Source organism: Pleurodeles waltl, chromosome 8, assembly GCF_031143425.1.
Source record: "Pleurodeles waltl isolate 20211129_DDA chromosome 8, aPleWal1.hap1.20221129, whole genome shotgun sequence".
In the NCBI taxonomy this organism is placed as follows: Eukaryota; Metazoa; Chordata; class Amphibia; order Caudata; family Salamandridae; genus Pleurodeles; species Pleurodeles waltl.
This window is the reverse complement of record NC_090447.1, coordinates 987,409,858-987,436,393: the sequence shown is the minus strand read 5'-3', so window position 1 is coordinate 987,436,393 and position 26,536 is coordinate 987,409,858. Positions and strand designations below refer to the sequence as shown.

The 26,536-nt window shown below is 47.0% G+C and overlaps 1 protein-coding gene across 17 annotated transcripts in view; it reads right to left on the bottom strand.

The window, feature by feature from the left end:
- MYCBP2 (MYC binding protein 2) overlaps positions 1–26,536 on the bottom strand; it is a 1,769,078-nt gene that overhangs the window by 1,228,623 nt on the left and 513,919 nt on the right. For all 17 annotated transcript variants that reach the window (XM_069205243.1, XM_069205245.1, XM_069205247.1 and 14 more), the window contains one exon: positions 19,804–19,895. In XM_069205243.1, coding sequence (XP_069061344.1) covers positions 19,804–19,895 — 92 coding nt within the window. The remainder of the gene's footprint in view (positions 1–19,803; positions 19,896–26,536) is intronic.

The window sequence follows — 26,536 nt, the reverse complement described above, 5'->3', positions numbered from 1 at the left end:
TATGCCCCTACAGTGTCTAAGCAAAACCTTAGACATTGTAAGTGCAGGGTAGCCATAAGAGTATATGGCTGGGAGTCTGTCAAAAACGAACTCCACAGCTCCATAAAGGCTACACTGAATACTGGGAAGTTTAGTATCAAACTTCTCAGAATAATAAACCCACACTGATGCCAGTGTTGGATTTATAAAAAAAATGCACACAGAGGGCATCTTAGAGATACCCCCTGTATTTTACCCAATTGTTCAGTGCAGGACTGACTGGTCTGTGCCAGCCTGCTGCTGAGAGACGAGTGTCTGACCTCATGCGGTGAGAGCCTTTGTGCTCTCTGAGGACATAAACAAAGCCTGCTCTGGGTGGAGGTGCTTCACACCTCCCCCCTGCAGGAACTGTAACACCTAGCAGTGAGCTTCAAAGGCTCAAGCTTAGTGTTACAATGCCCCAGGGCACTCCAGCTAGTGGAGATGCCTGCCCCCTGGACACAGCCCCCACTTTTGGCGGCAAGTCCAGGAGAGATAATGAGAAAAACAAGGAGGAGTCACTGGCCAGTCAGGACAGCCCCTAAGGTGTCCTAAGCTGAGGTGACTCTGACTTTTAGAAATCCTCCATCTTGTAGAAGGAGGATTCCCCAATAGGATTAGGGATGTGACCCCCTCCCCTTGGGAGGAGGCACAAAGAGGGTGTACCCACCCTCAGGGCTAGTAGCCATTGGCTACTAACCCCCCCAGACCTAAACACGCCCTTAAATTTAGTATTTAAGGGCTTCCCTGAACCTAAGAATTGAGATTCCTGCAACTTACCGAAGAAGAAGACTGCTGAGCTGAAAACCCCTGCAGAAGAAGAAAGAAGACACCAACTGCTTTGGCCCCAGTCCTACCGGCCTGTCTCCTGCCTTCTAAAGAACCCTGCTCCAGTGACGCTTTCTCCAGGACCAGCGACCTCGGAATCCTCAGAGGACTGTCCTGCTTCCAAGAGACCAAGAAACTCCCGAGGACAGCAGCACTGCTCCAAAAGAACTGCGACTTTGTTTCAAGGAGCAGATTTAAAGACCCCTGCAACTCCCCGCAAGAAGCGTGAGACTTGCAACACTGCACCCGGCGACCCCGACTCGACTGGTGGAGAACCAACACCTCAGGGAGGACCCTCCGGCGACTCAGAGTCCGTGAGTAACCAAAGTTGTCCCCCCTGAGCCCCCACAGCGACGCCTACAGAGGGAATCCCGAGGCTCCCCCTGACCGCGACTGCCTGAACTCCATTTCCCGACGGCTGGAAAAGACCCTGCACCCGCAGCCCCCAGCACCTAAAGGAACGGAACTCCTGTGCAGGAGTGACCCCCAGGAAGCCCTCTCCCTTGCCCAGGTGGTGGCTACCCCGAGGAGCCCCCCCCCTTGCCTGCCTGCAACGCTGAAGAGATCCCTTGATCTCTCATTGATTTCCATTGAAAACCCGACGCTTGTTTCTACACTGCACCCGGCCGCCCCAGTGCCGCTGAGGGTGTACTTTTTGTGTGGACTTGTGTCCCCCCCGGTGCCCTACAAAACCCCCCTGGTCTGCCCTCCGAATACGCGGGTACTTACCTGCTGGCAGACCGGAACCGGGGCAACCCCTTCTCTCCATTGAAGCCTATGCGTTTTGGGCACCTATTTGACCTCTGCGCCTGACCGGCCCTGAGCTGCTGGTGTGGTAACTTTGGGGTTGCTCTGAACCCCCAACGGTGGGCTACCTTGGACCCAAACCTGAGACTTGTAAGTGATTTACTTACCTGACAAAAACTAACAAAAACGTACCTCCCCAGGAACTGTGAAAATTGCACTAAGTGTCCACTTTTAAAACAGCTTATTGTGTTTTATGTAAAAAGTATACATGCTAATGTAATGATTCAAAGTTCCTAAAGTACTTACCTGCAATACCTTTCAAATGAGATATTACATGTAGAATTTGGATCTGTGGTTCTTAAAATAAACTAAGAAAAGATATTTTTCTATAACAAAACCTATTGGCTGGATTTGTCTCTGAGTGTGTGTTCCTCATTTATTGCCTGTGTGTATGTACAACAAATGCTTAACACTAGTCCTTTGATAAGCCTACTGCTCGACCACACTACCACTAAATAGAGCATTGGTATTATCTCTTTTTGCCACTATCTTACCTCTAAGGGGAACCCTTGGACTCTGTGCATACTATTCCTTACTTTGAAATAGTGCATACAGAGCCAACTTCCTACAGGGAGGTAGTAGGCTGATGTGGCTTGCAAGGTGAGGTAGATACGCCCAGGGAGCGCACCATAGACCTGCTCTCCTTGAACAGCTCGAGGGTGGAGCCTGCCTTGCCCCCACACAGGTGAGTCCCATCAAATGGCATGTTCATGAGAGACAACTGAAATCGCCCTCTGAACCGGTGGACCACAGTCTAGCATGGCAGCAAATGGCAACACTGGTGCCAATTGCCCACATGATGGACTCGGTGGTGTCCAACCCACAAACAATTGTGAACTTGGCCATATCATGACCGTCCTGAATGGCCTGGGCAAGGACTGGCCAGAGACCATGAGGATAACCTGGGAGAACTTGAGCCATTAGACCCAAAAGGCATGAGACTAGCACCTCAAAAGGCAGCTGGCACTCACTGACCTGACAGCGTAGCTGGTGGCTAAAGAAGAGTCTCTTCCTGATTGTTTCCACTTATTTCAATTCTCTAAAATGGGGAGTAGTCAGAAAGGTGTTGGGACTGATTTTGCTTGTAGATCTCTGCATCACTAATCTTTCAGGTGAGGGGTGGGGAGATAAAAATGGAAGGTAAGCAGTGACAGTGAGGTAAGGTCATGGAATTTGGCAGTTGACCAAAAGGCAAGGCAAGGTTTGGTCCATGCCCCCCTACAAGGTGCCTGTAAGAGCCTCGCTAAATGGTAAGAGTGGCTCAGTAGATGTCTGCCCTTAATGAAGAACCTCTGTAAGTACATTGATCTTGACCTCGAAGGTGGAGAGCTGAAGGTCAAGGACATCGGCTGCCCTGTGCATAACTATGGTGTAGGAAGCACTACCCTGAGTGTCAGGGCTAGAGGGTGAGAGGAGTCTGGTTTCATGGGAGGTATCGAGACCACTAGCTTCTTGAAAGTCATCATATCAATTCTACTTGTGATTAGGTTGGCTAATCTCATCACTCGCATCACAATCATCATCTGAATCCATGCCGAACGGGGAATGAAAGGTGTGCTGTTGTTGTGGAGGCAAATCAAGAAGAGGAAATGGAGCCTCAATGGCAGAGGGGTGCAACTTCAGTCAAGGTTGAACCAGCGATGACAACATCAGAGAGGACAGTGTGGGCCTCGTCTTCTGGAGTCGACATCTATGTTGATATGCCGGGAACCAGTGTGGACCGTGGCGCTGAAAGTGGAGTCAAGAGTGGAGCTGGAGGCAGCCCCGTTGTGAGCTCAGAGGGTCCAACTAGCACAGAGTGTGAAACAGCCAGGGTTAACCCTAGCGGAGAACATCTCAGATTCATGAATCCCACAGCTGTGCCAGAGAGAACCAGAAAATATGCATAGAGTCAGAGCCTGGGCCTTGTGGAACTCTGATCTGCATAGGAGTGACAAAAACTCGGATTGTGCTGAAACAAGTTACACAAATGGCTCCCAAGTCGGACAACTACAGGAGCGAGACAGATGTATGGTGCTGTCCTGGTGCATTCTCAGGAAAGTGTGAGTGGCAAGAAGAGGCCAAATCCCACTTAGATTTCTTTATGTTTTTTGTTTGGCTTATCTGCAGAATTGAACTGAGAGGGAAATTGACCCAGGAACAACTCTGGCAAATTCTGGATCTTGAAAGGGATCAAACTTTTGACTTGGATCTGACTTGTTGTGGAGTCCTGCAGCGTTTAGCGATGTAGAGCTGCACCTCACAGTCTTGTATGACTTCAAGGTTAATGGGCACACAGTCACTGCAGGCCTTAGGTTCATGGCACGAGCATGGGCACCACAGGCAAAATTGGTGAGGATCTGTCACAGATATTTCGTTTGCGATACTCCTTAGAGGGCTTGAAACCTTGTGTTTTTGGGGAAGTGACATGTCCCTTGCGTACTGAGAAACAATTTTTTGATCGAGTTAAGTTTCTCAAAGAGATGAGATGTAGCTTCGGATCAGGGTATGGTGGGACGGAAAGAAATTAACCCAAGTAAGAGTGCAGGAGGGTGCCTTTATAGGCCCTGAAAATCACTTCCAGAACAGAACGGAGTCAAGTGGAGCCGCACCACGCCACTTGCAGGCAACACAGAGGTGCTGGTGATGAGTTTCCAGTCGGAACTTTCAAGAAGAGGGGAATCTGCTTCTAGAAGTCTCCATCAGAAAACATTTTATTCTTTAATTACAGCCTTAGGCACTCTCCCCCTCCAACATGCCCAACCCAAAGATGAAAAACAGTGTTTTTTGTTTTCAGTAGTATAAATCAAATTAGAATTTACAATTGCAACAGATTTGCCCTAGGGTGGGTTCCCTGGTGACAATTTTACATTTACTATGTTTAGCAGTATAGTCTACCGCTTCTGAGTGAAGTGGAAAGTGGCACAGAGATGTGCTAAAGCCTTGATTACCATACCTTCCTAATAACTGGACAACATCACACTTAGCATAGTCATAAGACCTGGTATTTATTGATGTTTGTTTCATGATGGAAATGGATCTATTCTACCAGGTTAGAAACAGTACATCTCAGGAATCAACTGCCCAACCTCCTAAAACAGCAGTAAGGTCTTGCTCATCAGTAGATCAGACTACAGGTACACATGGTAATACCCATCTTTCTGGTAGCTCTGTCCAGTTCCATTCCTGATCCTGTCTCATCTACATTCACAAAGGTCTCCAATTTCAAAGGGGTTTGAGACAATCAACCCAATGACAAACTCAAGGCTAAGCTCAGGCGGGTACTGATCCCATTTAACATGACTGAAAATGTCACAATGCAATCGACACCTGTAAGCTTGTTTGGAGTCTGCCGGGTCCCACTAAAGTCCAGGTAAGCTATCCAGGGCACAAAAGAATCACTCCTTCAACTGGAAGGAGTAGAAAGGAGATTTCGAGGTTACCTGGCATATCCTGTCCAAAGTTGTACAGAAGAATATGTTAGTTTGAACAAAAAAAACAGTGTGACCTTAGCATGAATAGAAAAAGAGGTATGAGGCGCAATATGAGGCCCTGTCCAAGTTAGCTAGTCTGACTGGTTTTCAGGCAGAGATATATCTAAGAAGTCCAATGGTAACTCACATTATGACATTCACAGCATAAAAAATCATGTTGTGTCCTAACAATTGTCATTCGTTTGCCACAAAATCTTTTTAGCAACGGTGTTGCAAGTTTTGGGTCCCCTTCTTATAACTTTTCTCTTTTCGGCACAGCACCCAAGTTCTGAACCTGATCATGGAACCTCACATTTGGGGATGGAGGCAGCAGTTACAGCAAGACAAGAGGACTCCTTCAGGAATCTTCTCTTTTCCACCTGATCTAACGCCTATGGACGAGAAACAAGTTGTCCTCCCTCTGGCCTCACATAAGTTAGCTCCTCATGTTTGAGCATTGGCCATCTCCATCAGTGTGGGAGGTACCAAAGAACGCCCTCCTCTCCAGGACTGGGAGATATTAAGGGACACGTTGTCTAATGTTACTGGCTGCAGAAAGAGTGGGGATAAAAAAAAAAAGTATTGTCAAGAGATTTAGCTATCACCATCCAACGGCTAAGGAAACCACTCACTTTCTTGTAGCTTCCACTCAGTCCTGCAATTATTTCATGTTTTGCAGTGGGTTACTGGTTTCAAGATTCTACACTCAGCAGGCAGGAAGCAAGGAAGGCCTTTTTCAGGATCCTAGGGTGGGCTGGAGGGTGGAGTTCTAGTCTTGAAATTACAGGATGGATGTTTCCTCATTAGAAGCCACAAATAAACTTGTTTGCAGGGGGATTTTGCCGTGGGTCTTTAAACATCCCTGAAGACACCAGTTTGAGCTTTTGGAGACAATTTATTTGGAATTACTTACAATAAGGGATGCAGTGTTAAATGGTATGATAGCAGCTGGGAGGCTGGGCATCCCATCAAGTAAGGAACTTTTCTTGGATATCTTCCCAGATGCATTGGCCCTGGGACAATCCATGTTCACCACCTAAGAATTGGATGGGTGCATGTAGGGTTCTACTATATAGAGAAATGTAGATACTTTAGATGTTCATAGAGCTATTTCATTACCTCTAGTCATAAGAGTAAAGAGTCCAATGTCTCCATAAGCTGTTCGATCAGATCCAAGTCTTGCATACTCTTCTTACTGTACAAGTTACTTACCTTTGGATTCGAATTATCTGGTAGACATATTCTAATTGCAGATTCCTTACCTTAGAATTTCCCTCAGACGTCAGTGTGGATCTGGAGATTTTTCCTTGAGCAGTACCCCTATGCATCGTGGTCGCTGGATATGATGTTGCAGGTCCTATACAAGCACCACGCTTGCACACTAACAGTTTATTTTCTAGACTTTCCACGCCAGAAGAGTGGAGCCATGAATAACACTGACACTGTTGAGACAAAACTAGGGCCCTGAAAGGAAGGTCGTTGTCCCTAGAAATCAGTTCGCAGAGCAGAGAGAATCGGTGGGTCGATAAGGAATCTACAACTAGAATATGTCTCTACCAGAAAATTCGTTACCCAAGGTAAGTAACTTCTTCATCTGACAGAGCCTTCTAGTTGCAGATTCCTAACCTTAGAATAGATACACGAGCAATACCATCCCCGGAAGTGGGTCCGTGAACCAAGATCATACTAGGAAGTCCTGATGGACCGAAAGGGCAAAGTACCAATCCCTTCAGACCTGACTGTCCAGGCATTAGTGTTTGGTGAACATGTGCAAAGACACCCATGCTGCTGCCTGGCAGATATCCAGGACTGAAACTTTGCGTGCTAACGCAGTGGTGGCAGCTGCTGCTTTGGTGGCATGATCACGCAAACCTTCAGGGGATTGCTTTTTAGCCAACACGTAGCACATTTTAATGCACAGAAAAAGCAATCTAGTGATGGTTCTCTTCTGCACTGCCCGACCTCCCTTTTGCACCCACAACACACAAAGATTTGATCATCCACCCGGAACTCTTTAGTATGATCAAAGATAGAATGCCAATGCTGTTTTTGGTTCCAGGTGGTGGAGTCTCTTCTCAGAAGTATGTGGAGGCCCATAAAAAGTAGTTAAGGTGATGGTCTGGCCTACATGAAAAGGCGTGACCACTTCAGGTAAAAAAAAAAAAAAAAAAAGGAAAAAAAAAAAAAAGGATGCCCTGGTACCAAGCACCACCTTGTCAGGGTGGATGGATGGAAGTGGAAGGTTGCTTCAATGAAAGGGTGTGCAGTTCCCTCACTCTGCAAGCAGAAGTGATGGCGTCCAGGAAGTCTGTCTTTAGAGTAAGAAGCAGAAATGGACAGTTATGAAGTGGCTTGAAAGGAGCACACATCAAGAAAATAAGAACCAAGGTCAAATACCATTGGGGCATTATTAACTGAGAAGGAGAAAACATGTGGGCAAGACCCTTCAGGAATCTACCAACAATTGGAGATTTAAACAAAGTTGGTCAGGTAATCTAAGGAAAGCTGAGATGGCAGACAAATAACCCTTGAGGGTGCCCAAAGCAGGGCCCTGCTGGGACAGAGAAAGAACAAACAAAAGGACCCAAGAAAGAGGGGCAGAGAGGGGGTCAACAGACTTGTCTGTACACCATGCCACAAACGTGTTCCATCAGCAGGCATATACTGTTTTGGTGGAGGGATGCCTGGCTGGCAAGATAACGTTGCAGACTGGGCGGAAGGTCAAAAGCTGTCAACTGCCGCCACCCAATCTCCACATAAGAAGGCGGAGACTGGACGGGTTCTGGTGGAGAACCTTCCCCTGCTGCTGCGATAGAAGATCCTTACTAAGGGGCAGTTTGATTGGAGGATCGATGGCCATGCTTAAGAGCTCGGTATAACAGACTATTTGTGCCCAGTACGGAGCCACAAGAATTACTTTGGTCTGGTCGTTCTTGATCTTCTTCAGAACTCTGGGCAGAAGTGGTATTGGCAGAAAGGAGGCCTGAGTTCCACTCGAGACGAAGAGCATCGCCAAGTTTGTGCCACCTTGGAAACCCCAATGCGCAAAACAGCTGACATTGTGCGTTCTGTGCACAGCAAACAGATTCAACCAAGGCTCTCCCCCGTGCTAGAAAAGACCTTGCGCCATCTCCGGATGGAGAGGCCATTCATGATCGACTAGGCATTGATGGCTGAGTTTGTCTGCTCTGGTGTTCAGAGAGCCCACCAGATGTTGAACTACCAGGATATGCCATGATGTACCAGCCATGTCCAGGGGCACAGAGCTTCCTGACAATGGGCCCACAACCCCACCCCACCCTGCTTGTTGCAGTACTACATGGCGGCGGTGTTGTCTGTGAACACCTACACTACTTTCCCTTTGAGAGAAGGAAGGAATGCCTTCAAAGACAGTCTGATTAGCCTGAGCATCAAAAGATTGATTTGGAGCCTGGACTCCGCCGGAGACCAGAAGCCTCTGATCTCTGCCTCTCCCAAGTGGCTGCCCCATCCCAGGAGTGACGCATCAGTCACTACTGTCAGATCTGGTTGCAGAAGGGAAAGGGTTCTGCCTCTGACCCAATTGCGATTCAAAAGCAACCACTGCAGATTTTACGCAATTCCATCTGAGGTCTGAACCACGGTGGAGAGATTCCCTTGATGCTGCACCCACTGGAAATTCAGGTCCCACTGCAGAGCCGACATATGCCATCTGGCATGAGTCACCAGCAAGTTGGGAGGCCCAGCAGTCTCAAAGTCATTCTCACTGAAATCCAGGATAGAGGCTGAAACATCAGAATCATAATCTGAATACACTGGACTCGCCGCTAAGGTGGATAAGCCTAAAACTGCACTGTGTCCAGAACTGCTCCAAAGAAAGGGCACATCTGAGAGGGAGTCAGGTGTGGCTTTGGCACGTTTATAGTGAACCCCAGCAAATGCAGATGGTTTGCTGTAGACTAGAGGGGGGAGACAGCAACCTGGGGAGCCCCCGCCTTCCACAGCTCAGAGGTTGAGGAAGAGGAAGACTGGAAACACTGATCTGCACAGATGAGCTGCGACTACCGCCATCACTTTGGCGAACACCGAAGGGGTTCTGGTAAGGGCAAAGGGGAGCACAGTCAACTGAGAATGCTTGTGGTCTACCGTGAACCACAAGTAACATCTGTGGGCAGGCAGCACGGGAATATGGAAATATGCGTCCTGTAAGTCCAACGCTACCATCCAGCCTCCTGGATCCAGGGCAGATAGAACCTAAACCAGAGTGAGCATTTTGAACTTCTTTTTGAGGAAGAGATTGAGGGACCAGAGGTCTAGGATAGGGCAGAGGCCCTTGTCCTTTTTGGGCACCATAAAGTAGTGGGAATAACAACCACAACCTACTTCTGGCACAGGGACTCTCCCTGTGGCTACATTGGCCAACAGAGCCATAACCACCTCTCGCAGAAGTGCCAGGTGATCCTCTGTCAACCGATCGTAGGATGGTGGCATGGATGAAGGGGTAGTCTCGAAGGGGAGGAAGTAGCCCCTTCGGACTACTTGCAAAACCCACCTGTCTGATGTGATGGATTCCCAGTGGGGCAGGTGATGGCAAATCCTGCCTCCATCTGGCCCCTGATGGGGAAGCATCAGACTAGGAAGGTTTGGAGGCTTGAAGAGGGGTAGTGGACTAGGCCGACCGCTGGCCCCCTGATTTTCTAGGACGTTGGATCCCACGTCCCCAACCACGCAGGGGCTGGGCAGCTTGCGCAGCACGGTGGCTGGATGGAAAGGGACGTGATTGGACACCCCTTCCGTAGCCACGAAAGGAGTGAAAGAAGACTGAAGGGTGGGAGGGGCAACTGCGAGGCCCAAGGACTGAGCCATAGCCCGGGACTCAAAGAGCTTGAGCGCCAAATCTGCTTTGTCTACAAAGAGACGGTGCCATTAAAGGGCATGTCCATAAGTGGAGCTTGGACATCCCCCAAAAAGTCATATGTCCTCAACCAAGCGTGGTGCCTCAAAACCACTGTCGATGCAACCGATCAACACAGTGAGTCAGTCTGCAGTATCCAATCCACATCATATTGTGAACTTAGCTGTGTGTCTCCCATCAGCAACAGCCTGAGAGAGAATGGCCAGGGCCTCCATCGGGACCTGTGCAACACCTGCGCATGTCCCATAAAGTATGGGAGTAATGTCCCAAAGGCATGAGGTGTTCACAGACCACAATGCCAGACTGGAGGAAGGGAACATTTTCTTCCCAAGCTGGTCCAGTCTTTTTGATTCTCTATCTGTGGGCATGGAAGGGAATGCCCTTGGGGAGGTAGAGAGAGGCCTGGATAACCAAGCTTGCAGGGGCGGGCGTTAGGCCGGAAAACTAGGTAATTAGGTGGAGGCCTATGGCAGCGGCGCTTATCCTATAAACAGGAGGCCCTGTGCTGTGTTTGGACCAAGTCCCCAGCAGGACATCAGTGAGGGCCTCATTGAAGGGCTGAATGAGTTCTGAAGAGGAAGCCCCAGGCTGAAGCACCTCAGTAAGGAGGTTGGTCCTGATGGCCACAAAAGACAGCTCGAAGCCTAGGACCTCAGCTGCTCTCCTCATCAACAATGAATACAATGCTCCCTACTCCATAGATATGGTAGGGGGGAGAAAGCATGCCAGCGTCAGGGAAAGTAACTAGGCCACTGGCTTCACCCAGGTCCTGAGCCCAGTCCATGGGGTCATCAAGGTGGTATTCTAGAGGGTCCAGCGATTCCTACATATTTTCACCATACCTGTACTCATAAGAATAAGGGTTATGATCCAACCTAGGGAGCAAGGTCTCCACTGAAGACGGAAACAGCGTCAAGTGACGCCGGTCCGGCTCCATCTTGGAGTCGGCAATAAGTACAGGATCGACGCCGATCATGGGCAGCCTTAGGAGCTTTGACATCTTCACCGTTGTCGAGGAAAATCTGGGTGGCACAACTGATGCAGATCCAGAAAGGGATCCCTGGGTGCCCTCCGAAGCCGCCAGCCCGGGAACCAGAGTGGACCCCTCCAGACCCAGCAGGGCCCGAAGACACTCCAGCACGGGCAGAATGCCCTCAGATTAAGCTTATGGCCTCACAGAACTCACAGAGTTGGGCAGGAGTGGCTCTGTGTAGTGTGTTCTGCTTCTTAGATGGAATGCTCTCAGATGCTGACCTAGGGAGATTCCACGTTCTAGGATGTGAGTCTCCTGATGGCAGTTGAGTCTGAGCTGTTGCCCTCAATGGACCTGTTCCTTTCACCTCTTCTTCCAATAAAACATGTTCCTCTTACCTGGTCTGCAGTGCCTCATCACTTCAATTTGGCGACGTGGGAGTGGACTTCGACGAACCTTCGTCTTAATTTCCGATTTCGGCTGATGTTGTGCACTCGTCACATTGCTCGCTTTGCTGTGCGATACCTGATGCCTACTGACCTGATCTGCCGGCGCAGGACTTTCCGGTGAAGATCGTTTTTAATTTAATTTGATTGGTTTTTCCTCGTTTTCTCGCACAGCTACGGCTGTTAATGTGGAGCGCGCATCGCGTCTCTCGAGCGTCTCCTAGGCAACGGACACGCTGAGGAGACTGACGCGGCTTCCACTAGCGTCACGTTCATCTCCTCAGCAACGCACACGCGGGGAAGACTGACGCCGATTACGCTAGCGTCTCCTAGGACACGGAGACGCTAGTTATTAGGAAATTGACCTCGTGAAGACGCGGAACTCCTAACCTTCTTCGAGCGTCTTAAAGCGTTCATTTTGGATGCAAAGGAGAAAAGAAAAGAGGGAAAAGAAGGAAGAAGTAAGACTATTTTTTAAGGAAAGAAGGTAGTGAAGACAGTTTAATTACTACTGTGAAGGGTTGTACTTCATTGTTGTGAACAGGTCCGGGAAGGGATGAGTTGAGCATTTTAGTTATTAAGTCAGCGCCTTAATTTACCACGCGTACATTATAATTGGCCTCTGATATGGCGGAAGCCAATTTTACCATCGTTCCCCCGCAAGCATTTTGGGCAATGGGTAATTCACCACCCATCAAGTGGCTGGAGTGGAAGGACTATTTTTTAAATTATTTAGGCGCTATTGACGTTGATGACAAGATGTCCGCAGAACAGAAAAAGAGGATTCTTTTGCATTCTTTGGGTCCAATGGGTCTCAAAACATATAATAAGATGTCCAAAAACCCTGTAAGTGGTGATATTTGTGTTTTTAATGCTGCAATGTTGGATCTCGACATATATTTTGCACCAAAAGTTTGTATGGGAATTGTCCGTTATAAGTTTTTCCAAAGAAAACAGGAAAAAAGTGAACTGGTGGATGACTACATTGCGGACTTAAAGAAACTGGCTCTTGACTGTAAATTTGGGGCAATTCATGACGAACTTATTAGAGATCAAGTAGTTATGCACTGCAATAATCAATCCATTCAGGAAAGACTTTGGATAAATGGTGACTCTCCTCTGGAAGAAATTTTAGCCATAGTAAGAAAGGCTGAGATTTCTGAAAGATGCTTTTCAGAACTAAAATCTACTGGGAAAAATTAGGATGGCATTTATAAAATTACTAATCGCAAAACTGGAAGGGGCTTTCAGAGTGGGGAACATCAGAGTGGGGAACCTGGAAGAAGATGTTACAGATGTGATAACAAGGACCACTTGGCTCATTCCAAGTCGTGCCCGGCTTTAAAATTGAAGTGCAACAAATGTGGAATTGTGGGCCATTTTGCAAAAGTTTGTAAAAGTAAAAGGAAAATAATTAAATGTATATATGAAGGTGAAAATGTTGCAAAGTGTGATACGGAAGAAAATACAACGGAACCCAGAGGATTTGATGAGGATAAGAATTTCATTCTCAATATAATGGAGGCGAATACTAAGGATAAACCCATATGCAACATGGAAATTGGTGGAGTACCAATCACAATGTATGCTGACTCAGGCTCACCCTTCACAATTGTGAACGAGGATGTGTGGAACAAATTTTTCACGGAAAAAATTGGTAAACAGCTTGCTCCACCAGACATTCAACCGGAAAGTTACACAGGAGAAAAGATTGATCTGTTAGGTTTTAGATGATTGGCATTCTCATTCAAGGACAGGAATGCCAGGGGAAAACTATATGTGGCTAAAAAAGGGCCGTCAGTTCTGGGTTGGAAGGATCAAGGAAGGTTGCAAATGATTTTGGATTCTAATGGCAAAGATAAAGTTTTAATGGTGAACGATGAATGTTCTTTGTCCCCCAAGATAGAATCTAAATTCACAGAGGTTTTTAGCAAGGGTTTGGGGAAACTTACTGGTTTCAAGCACAAAATCATATTGAAGAGGGAGGCTGTACCAAAAATTCATAAGGTCAGAACTGTGCCGATCATGATCAGAGAAGAAGTTTCCAAGGTTCTAGATAAATTAGTATTAATGGATGTGATAGAGCCAATTGATAGCTCGGAATGGATTTCGCCTGTAGTGATAACTCGACGCAGCAACGGAAAAATCCGCTTATGTGTGGACTTGAGATACTTAAATAATAATATTCTGATTGATCGGTCCCCTACCCAAGATTACGGAAATGGTTTCTAGTCTTGAGGGAGCATGCTGGTTTTCTACTATCAATCTGTCGTCTGCTTATCATCAGATTCCCTTATCTGAAGATTCCAAGGGACTAACAGCCTTCATCACACCTTTTGGATGCTTCCAATACACGAGGATGCCCTCCGGTCTTGCGTCTGCAGCAGCTGTTTTTCAACATCTTATGCATAAACTTTTTGGGAAAATCAAAGGGGTTATGTGTTTCCAAGATGACATATTAATCTTTGGGAAAGATAAGAGCATGCATGATGAGCGGTTGGAACATGTGTTGGAAGTGTTAGGTGATAAAGGGTTAACTGTGGAACTGAGTAAGTGCAAGTTTGCGAAAAAAAGTGTGGAGTATTTGGGACATGAGATAAGTGGTGAGGGTGTTAAACCTAAGACATCCTTGGTGAATGTTATAGTGGGGATATCATCTCCTACATCTAAGGATGAGGTAAGATCTTTTTTGGGCATGGCGGAGTTTTGTTCCAAATTTATTCCGAACTTTGCCAGCAAGGTTTATAACTTAAGGGGTTTACTCAAAAAGAACTCTCCATTCACGTGGAGTGAGGCATGCAATCAAGAGTTTGAGAACGTGAAAAGTGATTTAAGCAAGGCAGCATGTTTGGAAAGTTTTGACCCTAAGTTAGATACTTTTGTTACCACAGACGCTAGTAATAAGGGCCTAGGTGCTGTGCTATCTCAAAAGGGGTGTAATGGTAAGGAAAGGATTATACTTTTTGCTTCCAGGTCATTGTCCCCATCGGAAGAAAAGTACTCGGTTATAGAGAAAGAAGCCTTAGCCTGTGCCTGGGCTTTGGAGCACTTCCGGGCATTTGTGTGGGGAAAAGACGTAACTATTCGGTACGACCACAAACCTTTAATTAAACTTCTTACAAGTGAAGGAAGTGTACTAGCTTCGGCCAGGATCTTAAGGTTGTCCATGCGCTTAAAGGATTACATTTATCGTATTGTGTATGTACCTGGCAAAAGTAATGTGATGGCGGATTGCCTTTCCAGATTACCTATTTTGTTGGAGAAGTGTGTTGATGATCCGTGGTATGAGTGGAGCGTGGCTCTTGTACAAGATGCTGGTAGCCCTGCACTAAGTGAAGATAGTTGGAGGAAGGAAATGGAGGTAGACATCAATTTACTGTCTGTTTAAAAATACGTTTTAGAAGGATGGCCTAAGAAGGATCAACTGTCTGAACAATGCAGGAGTTTTGGGGAGGTTAGGAATGAACTCTCTGTTGTGAGCAATGTTCTTTGGGGAGGTGATAGGATAATTCCCCCATCGGGTATAAGAGAAGCTATTTTAGAATTATGTCATGAGGGCCATTTTGGCATCGTTAGAACTAAGTCTGTGGTTAAGGAGTTATTTTGGTGGCCAGGTGTTGACAAATCAGTGGAAAGATTTGTCAGAACTTGTCATGTGTGTTCATGCGCAGACAAGAGTTTATGTACCCTTAGACTGCCTATGCAGCAAACGTTCATACCTAGGCAACCATGGGAATATGTCGATATTGATCTCTTGGGTCCGGTGGGTAACTCTCAAGAGTTTGTAATAGTTATGATTGATTTGTTCTCAAAATGGCCTGAAATTGGTATTTTGGAAAGAGCAGATACTACCAGTGTTTTGGAGTTTTTGGATAAGGTTTTCCTGGCTGAAGGCATTCCTTCTAAATTATTAAGTGATAATGGTGTACAGTTTATGTCAGATGCTGCTAAAAAGTATTTTAGGAGAGTGGGGATTGAGCATAAAATCACTTCATTGTACAATCCCAGTGGTAATGGCGCAGTAGAAAGGTTCAACAGAGTCCTTAAAGGTATAATTCAGGGTGCAATGGATAGTGGAGAGGATTGGCACGTTGCTGTCTTTAAAGCAGTGTGGGCTTATAGGATTACTGAGAATGTTACTACTGGACTCAGTCCTTTCATTGTTATGAGGGGTAGAAGTCCGAGATGCAAACATAACCCGGCTTGGTTGGTTAAGACTGGTATCCAACACTGGGATATGGAGAAAGTAAGAGATAATTTGGATAAGTCTCTAGAGAAATCGAAGTCTTATTATGACAAGCTCCATCATGTCAAGTCAGTGGTAATCAATGTTGGGGATTGGGTTAGAGTTAAAAAACCTTATAAGGTAAGAAAGGGTGAGAGCCAGTACTTTAATCCTGAGCGAGTTATGGAGGTTTTGCATAATGCCGTAAAACTGAGTGATGGTAGGGTGTGGAATCTTAAGCGCATTGTTCTACTTAGGAATGGACAGGAATCTGGATGTGGCGGTATTTGTATTGACAGTAGAAGGTGCGAGGAGGGAAGTGCAGAATAGTTGGAGGATGAGGTTACTATTCACGATGCGTTAAAGAGGAATGCATCGCCACACGTGCTAGGTGATTGTGCTTTGAGTGAGGAGGATGTGGCAAGTGACTCAGTAGCCGACTCTGAGAATGGGGATTTGAGTTTATCTGATCGTGTGCAACAGTGTGACTTGGTAGGAGGAAAAAGGAAAGTGACACCTCCTGGTTGGTTAAAGGATTACGTGTTCGGTTACATAGATCATTTTCCTGATTTTCGTGTTCCATGTTTGTAAGTATTTTTACCTTGAATTTTATTTTTTGTTTTTTTGATTATTTGTTTTATTTCCTTTGTTGTGGGAAAAGAAGGGGGATATGTAGTGTGTTCTACTTCTTAGATGGAATGCTCTCAGATGCTGACCTAGGGAGATGCCACGTTCTAGGATGTGAGTCTCCTGATGGCAGTTGAGTCTGAGCTGTTGCCCTCAACGGACCTGTTCCTTTCACCTCTTCTTCCAATAAAACGTGTTACTCTTACCTGGTCTGCAGTCCCTCATCACTTCACTCTGGCTCCTGGAAACTCAGTGAGGCACTGAGATGACCCAGAAGTAAACTTTGAGGATGGAGGCCTAGAGCAACGACTCTCCTTTTCACACGTGGAAACATCCGACCAACGGGGTGAAGTTAAAGAACATTTGCTTTTCTTTGACATCTTATGCTTACCAGAGCATCCCAAAGATTTTGAATGGGATGACCCAGAGTGTGGGTTGCAGAGCGGTCTCGGGACCTTCCTCTCGACAAAGATTTAGTGGTTCTTTCATGTGTGATAGTGCTGCGTGCCTATAGTGGTATTGCACAAGTTTAGCATGTCTCCTAGATAAGTCATGGCTGTTCATCCACAGATACCTCTAGAGAGCCCTGGCTTCCTAGACACTGCCTACACTTCACTAATAGGGGACACCTGGACCTGGTATAAGGTGATAACACAATAGGTGCTCACCACACACCAGGCCAGCTTCCTACACCCTCTCCTCTAAATTTGGTCGCTAGTAAACTGAGTGCATGAGCAGGGTATCCCTACAAACCCAAGACTCCATTCCCTGGGCTTTGTAAATGCAGGGAAGCAATCTCAAGGTATGTAGTGGACACTGGTCAACAAGAGTGGTCAACTACATAATTTCTTATCCAAACCTAGGCATCCTTGGTATCAAACATGTTGTAATCATACAACTACACCAATTCCAGTGCTAGCTGCATGATCCCATGTACTCTGGGGGTTCCTTAGAGATCCCCCAGTTCTGCCTGTGCAGCCTTAAGAGGTCTAGCTGTCAGCCCACACTGCTGCCGACCCCTGACAATGTTCTGCACTCCTGCTGATGAGCCTAACTCAAGTAGGGGAAGGCAGAACAAATGATTTCCTGAAAGAAAAAGGTGTGACCACATCTCCCTCTGAAATAAGGGTCTCTGGGCTGGGGTGAGGTGGCCTTTGAGTGCCACCAGACTGCTTCCAAAGGCACATTTGGTGCCCTCCTTGCATAATATGGTTTGCACTAGTTCAAGAACCTCCGGTTCCTGCTCTGGCATGAAACCAATCAAAAGACAGGGGAGGGACCATCCCCATTGTCCAGCTCCTCCCTAGGAAGGTGCACAGAGCTCTGCCGGGTGGCCAGTTGATTCAGCCATTTTGGAAACAAGGTAGAGAGAGGCCCCTAGGAGCATCTGACTGGTTAGGCCAGATCGATGATGTCCTTCACCCCCTCCGATAGGTGGGCACCACAGAGAGTGACCAACCCCCTATTAGGGTTACTTAATGACTCCCCCAAGGATGGATCCTCCAATTCGTCAAGCAAGACTCTTCAAGGAACTCCCCGCAAGACAACATCTGCCCCTGGCCTCCAGAACCGCTGCTTGTCTGCTTTTGGAACTTAAACAAGACTGTATCAAGTTGGGAGGGCTCCCACTGCAACATTGTTTCTCCAGCTCCTGCCAAATTTCTTCAACATATGTGGCTGTGCAACCTACAGGGTCACAAGGACCTTGCCAGCATTCAAGAAGCAATCTCCCTTGGAGACACTCTTCCTGCGATTGCAGGGGCATCAAGACAACAACGAATGGCTAGTGGATCCTGCTGTCCCACGGACAATGAAAAGGCTCTTCTCACAGGTGGTGGTGGTTCTGTGGTCCTCTCTGGATCCAACTTATCTCCTGACCAACTTGGGAGATGGTGGACCCTTGCTGCAGCCACTGGAACGGAACCCCTCTGCAATGCAACTGTTGCTCTTGACATGGCTTGTTGGCTCTTCCTCCAAGACACCTTTGAGCTCCAAGAAGCCCCGGCCTCCAGCACTCTGAAACTACAAGATCACCTTCCACTCTGCAGCTCTTGCGACGTGGGACTCGTTTTGTTGTGCCGCTGAGGCCTCCCTGCACTCCCTGTGCCAGATGCCAATGGGTCACTTGTGGAGGTTCCTCTGACTGACTTTCCTCCTTGCTGAGGGGGGCAGCCTTGACTCTCTTCCATGGGTCAAGTCACTACGACCTTGATGGTTCTCAAAAACCTACAATCTTCCTTGCAACAACTATTTGCATTTGCCAAAGCATGTTGGTGGTCCTGCTGGCCACTGACCCTCCTGCAATCCGGTGACCAATGTGGGATAGCTGGACTCTGCAGCTAGACTACTCCCTTACATCCAGGAGGGTGGGAATTGCCTACCTGCACCACCTGGATTTCTCTGAGTGGTCTAGACACGTTCCCCTTCTTTTTCAGGTTCTTCACGTCTGGAATCTACCTTTTGGTTCCACCGGCCTGGTCCACAGGTCACAGCAGCAGCTGGACAACCAAGGCTTCCACTGACTCCAACAAGGGTTTCTAACGTCACTTCACCCCTATGCACCTGGGCTCCCTGGTGTAGGTAATTTGGTCTGCTGGGTATCCACGGGTGGGGGCACACACTCCAACCTTCTTCGTGCAAACTGGTTTCCTCGAGGTTCACTGAGAAGTGTCCTGAATCCATAAAAATCCAACCACAGCATTCCTATGTTAGCCTATGGGACATCTGGCTTGTTAACTCTGCACCCGGGCGCATGTGGGATTTCTAGTACTTACCTCTGGAAATTCCCTACCCCCCATGTCCCTGGGAATCTAATACACTTACCTTGGAAGGGCACCTTCATTCTTATACCTCTTTCTAGTATATGGTTTGCCCCCACCCGTAGGGCTCCATGTATTTCTATGCTTTTCCTGCTTGTTACTAAGTGTATATTTTGTGTATAGATATCTCCAAGTGTGGATATATCGATTTTAATATAGTCTTTGCGTTGTAATAAAGAATCCTTTATTTTTGCAAAACAGTGTGGTTCATCCTTGTGTAACAATTACTGGCTGACCATTGTGGTATTGCAAGTGCTTTACACCCCTTCTGGATAAGCTTTAGCTGCTCACCACAGCTACCCCTAGAGAGCTTTTGCTATCTGGACACCTAAGCACTATCACTAAGGGTTGTCTGGACTCAGTATAGGGTGCCACACCTTAGGTGTACAGCATAACCAGAGCCAGCCTCCTACACGAGCGATCATCATGTTTGTTTGTGGTAAGTAGGGATCAACTCATTAATAAGCATTGCAAAGAGGTACAGTATGACTAGGTGCAATAAAGACTGCTACCAAATAATATATGCACTAACCACATTTCACTTGTAATATGGTCGTAACATACTTATTAGTTGGTTTTAAAAATGAGCAAGTACATGCTGGTGCAGTATCACGGATTCATAAGGTTTGCAAACTACCACACAAATATTGATGAAGAAGAAATACTTTAAATTTGCTAATGCAGTGAAACACAGGGATTGTAAAAATGTTTTACCTAGCAGCACAATCATATGCCAAGACATCAGTTTCAGCCAAAAGGTCGCCATCGGTTTCATGATCGCCTCCGTCTGGACCCAACTCAAACAACTGAAAAGTAAACATCCACACAATTATAAATTCTTTTTAGAATTGGAAATATTTGCCAGCTGCAAGATCCCCTCCCCCCACTTCAAAAACAGAATAGAATAAGTCATAACATTCAGTAAAACAACAGCATATGTTTGTTCAGCAAGCATAAAAAACACATTTTGAAAGATATAACTTTGTATATCACCAAATTCATGGAGAGCTCACATGAATAATGGAACATATAAACGCAATGCACAAAAGTACTTTAAGTGCGTGCATGAGTGTTGAAAGAAAAAGCACCAAGACATTCCCGCTGCTAACTTCAGCCATGGCAAGATTACTACTGCATGTCATGTGAAGATATATGCCTAATGCCACTTTCATTAAAGAAAATAATTAACGGCACTGTGAGTGGGTGCATTAAAACAGCCACCGCAAGCAATCCTCTATTGCATATAGTGCACTACATCTATGCTGGGTGCAATCAGCCTCACCAATTTGACCTCACTAACCAAATATGCATCTAATGTGAAGTTTAACATAGCGATATGAAGTAGCTGTAGAGTGATATGCTGCCACTAAAATAAACATTTTAAATCAAGCCTACAGACTGCAAACTTACTCAGATGTCACACTAATAAGTTAAGCTTTAAGGATATTATTAAGTCTCAGGCAGATATCTTATGAAGTAGCGAGGACTCAGAAGAGCTTGCCAGGGTAGGCTCTCGATACTCTGACAACAGGTATATCCTAACGATATCACAGTATACACCAGACACTGTCATGTAACAACATGTTAGATATATTTATCCACCGACAGTAGTTTTGTGAAATAGTCCCAGGTGAAGATTGGATCTGCAAATCTTTAAATATCAATCAGAACAAAGCAGAACATGACTTCCTCACCATTGCAACAATGCCACCTGGCACCAGAAACAACCTCATTGTTACACGTGGAGTTACTCGTAATCCGATAGCCAAATTCAACCTTTTTTTTTTCTCAGCACCAAAGAGGCCAGAGAACGGAAAACTATTACCTTAAAAATATGTGAGCATGATGATCTTTTAACAGGAGACAGCATGGTGATAAAGTACCTGGATGATACAGAAACACTATAACTAGTAAGCAATTTGTTTTTTAATGTGTATCTGCTCTTGCTGATTGCTCTCAAAGGCTCAAATGGCAATAATCAGACCAAAAATTGGTGGTCAGAAGGAGATAAAGAAAACAGTCCTAACTTATACCAGAAATTTTTAAAGACTAAAGCAGGCTACTTTTCCTCCAGTCCAGCGTAATACTTTGGTAAGGCATGACAGAAGACCATATAAACACTTGCCAGATATACAAGAGAGTATTCCCTCTCAAGAAGTGTTGTGGTAGGTCTACTCCTAATGCAGTGGGCCTCCACGACCTTAGAATTATTTTATCAACAAGCTCAAAACTATTCTTATCTAACAATTCAAGCCAATGCTATAACAAGCTCATGGAGATTGCTTTACCCATCATTGATCTCACAAACTTAAACTGCACCAGCCTTCCCAAACACGTTCATAGTGGATATGCAGAGGTTTAATGCCCTTTTGGGCTCCAAACAATGAAGTCTCTCCTCTGCTTTGGATGGGTGTGTATGGGAAGATCACATCTGGAAGTGATGTTTTTGAGAGATACGAAACTGGGAAGCCATGGTTTGAAGAAAAGAGGATCAAACCCTTAGCAGTACCTTGTGTACTTGGGAAAGAACAGATGAGGAGCATTTGTGCTGAAGCTGCAATTAGGTGAGCAGATGCAACTGCCCCCAGAGAAATTGTTTCCATGGTCAGTGGGCAAGAAAGCATAAGCATTGAAGTAAGCCAATATTAAAACATGTGACAACCAAATGCAAGTCCTAATGAGGAACAAACACTGATTTTAGTGAGCATAGGAAACTGGCCCTTTATGTGGTATGTCAATAGAATGTAAATGGTCCAGAAGTTGCTTAACGAGTGGACAGGCCTTGTATGCTGTCCTAAAGTACCCTATTTGTAGCTAGTGAGGTCTAGAAGCCTTAGGATTAACACAGAGAAGTACAAGGCATCTACAAATATACACAATGGTCAATAAATAAGACACATGATGCAAAAAGGAGATCCAAACCAATTTGTAAAAATAGTAAGCATCTTTATATATGTTTTAGACATCATAGAAAAGTCAATCAGATAAGTACATAATAAAATAGGAATTCTTTTCAATTTAAAAAGTGGACACTGCAATTTTTGAGTTCCACAATGTTATCCTATGGGAGGAAAAACAAGCTCTGCAAACAGGCAATGTGCAGGAGTTAAGGTGAGCAGTCAGCAAGGTCCAAGGAAGCACCTGCAGTACACCACCATTGGCACAGGGGCAGCCAGGTGCAGGGTGCAAAACAGTGTTGGGTGGCCAATGCGTTTCAATGGGGATCGGTCACTGGGAAAAGAGGCTGCAGGCCTCACGATGCTCAAGAAGGATCCTTTGGTCCTCTTCTCCCCAGCTCAGGGATGACTAGTGCAGAGGTGTCCTTAGGTGTTTGGTTTTCCTTGACTGGAGCAGTAGAGGGAGGCTGTGTGGAGAGGCTGCAGGTGTCGTCAGGGAGTCCAGGAGGGATAATACCACAATGGACATCAACTCTGATGGGCTGGGGAACCTTGTTGGCACCGGTGATCTACTTCAACTCAGGTCGAAGACGGAGGGTGCAGTCCTGACTTCAGGTGTCGGGTTTTGGCGGTTTCAGAGGCTTCAGAATCCTGTTGTCGGAGTTTGTTGGACAACAGTTCCGCTGTTCATGGGAGGTCTTCAGTCTTTTTCGAAGGCAGGCAGTCCTCCCAGGTTTCTGGAGTCAGAGCTGCAGGATGAGTGGGACTTGCTGCAGATTCTAAGTGAGGGATGCAGACAGGCTGGCAGAGTTGGTACCAGGTCAGCTACTTCTTTTCTCCTGTTCTGCTTTTGCGTCTCTTCAGAGACCTAGGTCTTCTTAGGTTTAGGTCGCCAGGATCTGCTTCTCTGGTGCCAAGGGCTCTTCTAAATACTGAATTTAGGGGTGTGTAGGATAGTAGCCAATGGGCTACAGACCCTTGAGGTCACTATGCCACCTATATGACCACCTCCTGTGGGAAGTGGGTATAACCCTGTCCCAGAATTCCTATGCCATCTCAAAGATGGCTACCTCTGAAAAACTGTGTTCACCTCGGCTTATCCCACCTTAGGGGTGGTCCCAGCCTGGAGGTGGCACGCTTACCTGACTAGCTAATTCTCCTGCCTGTCAGGAGCCAAGTGAGCCCTGGACAGGGAGGGTGGCTTCCTCTCCAGTAAGGTGAGCCAGATTTGCATTTCAATGGCGGCAGCCCTTTGAGGCTTGAAACCTTAGAAAGGCTAAGCAACAGCTCATTCTGTGGAAGGGGGTGTTACACTCTCTTCCCAGACAGGATTTTGTTCTGGGCCTCCTGCTTTCCCCCTAGGGGGGCAGAACTGTGTCTCAGGTGACAGGCTGGCAGAAACCAGTCAGTAAGCACACCAGAGGTGGGTAAGTTTTCAGGGGTCACCTCTAAGGTGCCTCTGGGTGCATGTATTGATAAATCCATCACTGGAATCAGTGTGGGCTTATCAATACAAGATGTTTGATACCAAACATCCCTATCTTCAGTGAAGCCACAACGTGGCTGGGGAAACTCGTTTTAACCAGTGTCCAGGACTTGCCCTTAAAATGGTTTCCATGGCCACTTACTATGTCTTGACGAGAATTGACAAAGACATAGTAGGGGCATATCTGCTCTTGCAGATATGCCCTCACAAGTAATATAGTGTACTCTGCCTTAGGGCTGTCAGGCCTGCTGTAGGGGTGACTTACATATATTTAAAGCAGTGTTGTGGGACATGACACAGGGTGTGTGACATTTCGTGTTTTCATTTTCGTCTGCACCAAGACACGCAGCCTGCAATGGCAGCCTGGCATGTGCTTGGTGAGGGGTCCCTTAGCATGGCACAATTCGTGCCACAGCACTTAGGGACCCTCCTTAGTACTTAAGGCCCTAGGGTCCCAGGGGTACAGAAAGTGCTAACGGATTTGCCAAATGGGCTCAAACACTTCCAGCCCCTTTAAAAAAGGGGCATCAAACAAGAACTAGAGCTTTGCTTCCACAATTGGCACAGCCCTGGCAATCAGATAAGTCCCTTTTAACTGGTACCCCTGGTACCAAGGGTTCTGATGCCAGGGAAGGTCTCTAAGGGCTGCAGCCTGTCTTATGCCACCCTGGGGACCCTTCACTCAGCACATGCTTGTGTGTGCTGGTGGAGAGAAAAAGACTAAGTCGAAATGGCACTCCTCTCAGAGTGCCATGCCAACCTCACACTGTCTGTGGCATAGGTAAGTCACCCCTCTAGCAGGCCTTACAGCCCTAAGGCAGGGTGCACTATACCACTGGTGAGGGGATAAGTGCATGAGCACTATGCCCCTACATTGTCTAAGCAAAACCTTAGACATTGTATTTGCAGGGTAGCCATAAGAGTATATGGTCTGGGAGTTTGTCAAACACAAACTCCACTGTTCCATAATGGCTTCACTGAAATCTGTGAAGTTTGGTATCAAACTTCTCAGCACAATAAATGCACACTTATGCCAGTGTGGAATTTATTGTAACATGCACCCCAATGGCATCTTAGGGATGCCCGCTGAATACCAACCCGACTTCTAGTGTGGGGCTGACCAGTTTCTGCCAGCCTGCCACAACCAGACGAGTTGCTGGCCACATGAGGAGAGTGCCTTTGTCACTCTGTGGCCAGGAACAAAGTCTGCACTGGGTGGGGGTGCTTCACACCTCCCCCCGCAGGAACTGTAACACCTGGCGGTGAGCCTCAAAGGCTCACCCCCTTTGTTACAGCACCCCAGGGCATCCCAGCTAGTGGAGATGCCCGCCCCTCCGGCCACTGCCCCCACTTTTGGCGGCAAAGCTGGAGGAGATAATTAAGAAAACAAGTTGTCACCCAGCAGTCAGGACAGCCCCTAAGGTGTCCTGAGCTGAGGTGACCCCTGCCATTAGAAATCCGCCATCTTGAGACTGGAGGATTCCCCCAATAGGATTAGGGATGTGCCCCCTCCCCTCAGGGAGGAGGCACAAGGTGGGTGTAGCCACCCTCGAGGACAGTAGCCATTGGCCACTGCCCCCAGACCTAAACACACACCTAAATTTAGTATTTTGGGGCACCCCAGAACCCAGGAAATCAGATTACTGCAACCTGAACTAAAGAAGGACTGCTGACCTACAAGCCTGCAGAGACGGCGGACGACGACAACTGCTTTGGCCCCAGCCCTACCGGCTGACCCAGCGACCTCTGAAGCCTCAGAGGACTGCCCTGACCCCCAGGACCAAGAAACTCCCGTGCGCAGCGGCTCTGCTCAACAACCTGCAACAAACTTGGAACTTTTCTACAACTTTCAAAGACCTCACACTTCCCGCCGGAAGCGTGAGATTTCACACTCTGCACCCGACGCCCCCCGGCTCGAGATCCAGAGAGCCAACACCACAGGGAGGACTCCCAGGCGACTGTGACCCCGTGAGTAGCCCGAGACGACCCCCCTGGGCCCCCACAGCGATGCCTGCAGAGAAAATCCAGAGGCTACCACTGACCGCAACTGCCTGTAACAAGGGACCCGACGCCTCGACCAAGCACTGCACCCGCAGCACCCAGGACCATAAGGAACCGAACTTCAGAGCATGAGTGACCCCCAGGTGACCCTCTGCCTAGCCCAGGTAGTGGCTGGCCCGAGAAGCCCCCCTGTGCCCTGCCTGCACTGCTAGAGTGACCCCCGGGTCCCACCACTGAAACCAATACAAAACCCAACGCCTGCTTTGCACCCTGCACCCGGCCGCCCCTGTGCCGCTGAGGGTGTGTTCTGTGTGGCTACTTGTGCCCCCCCCCCCCTCCCCCCCACTCCCCCAGTGCTCTACAAAACCCCCCTGGTCTGCCCCCCGAGGACGTGGGTACTTACCTGCTGGCAGACTGGAACCGGAGCACCCCTGTTCTCCATAGGCGCCTATGTGTTTTGGGCACCTTTTGACCTCTGCACCTGATTGGCCCTGAGCTGCTGGTGTGGTAACTTTGGGGTTGCCTTGAACTCCAAACGGTGAACTGCTTATGCCCAGGAACTGAGACTTGTAAGTGTCTTACTTACCTCACAGTCTAACCAATACTTACCTCCCCCAGGAACTGTTGATTTTTGCACTGTCTACTTTTAAAATAGCTTATTGCCATTTTAACAAAAACTGTATGTTATTGCTCTAATTCAAAGTTCCTAACTTACCTGTGTGGGGTACCTTGCATTTTATGTATTTACTTCAAATCCTGAACTTGTGGTTCTTAAAATAAATTAAGAAAATATATTTTTCTATATAAAAACTATTGGCCTGGAGTAAAGTCTTTGAGTGTGTGTTCCTCATTTATTGCCTGTATGTGTACAACAAATGCTTAACACTACCCTCTGATAAGCCTACTGCTCGACCACACTACCACAAAATACAGAGCCAACTTCCTACAAATACATTCAACCATTGACTGAGGTTCATCAATGGCAAGGCAGACGCCATCTCTTGTACTGAGCTGCTCATCTCACTATGATAAATAATTGCTTATGTGGACCTGGTTCTCCCCA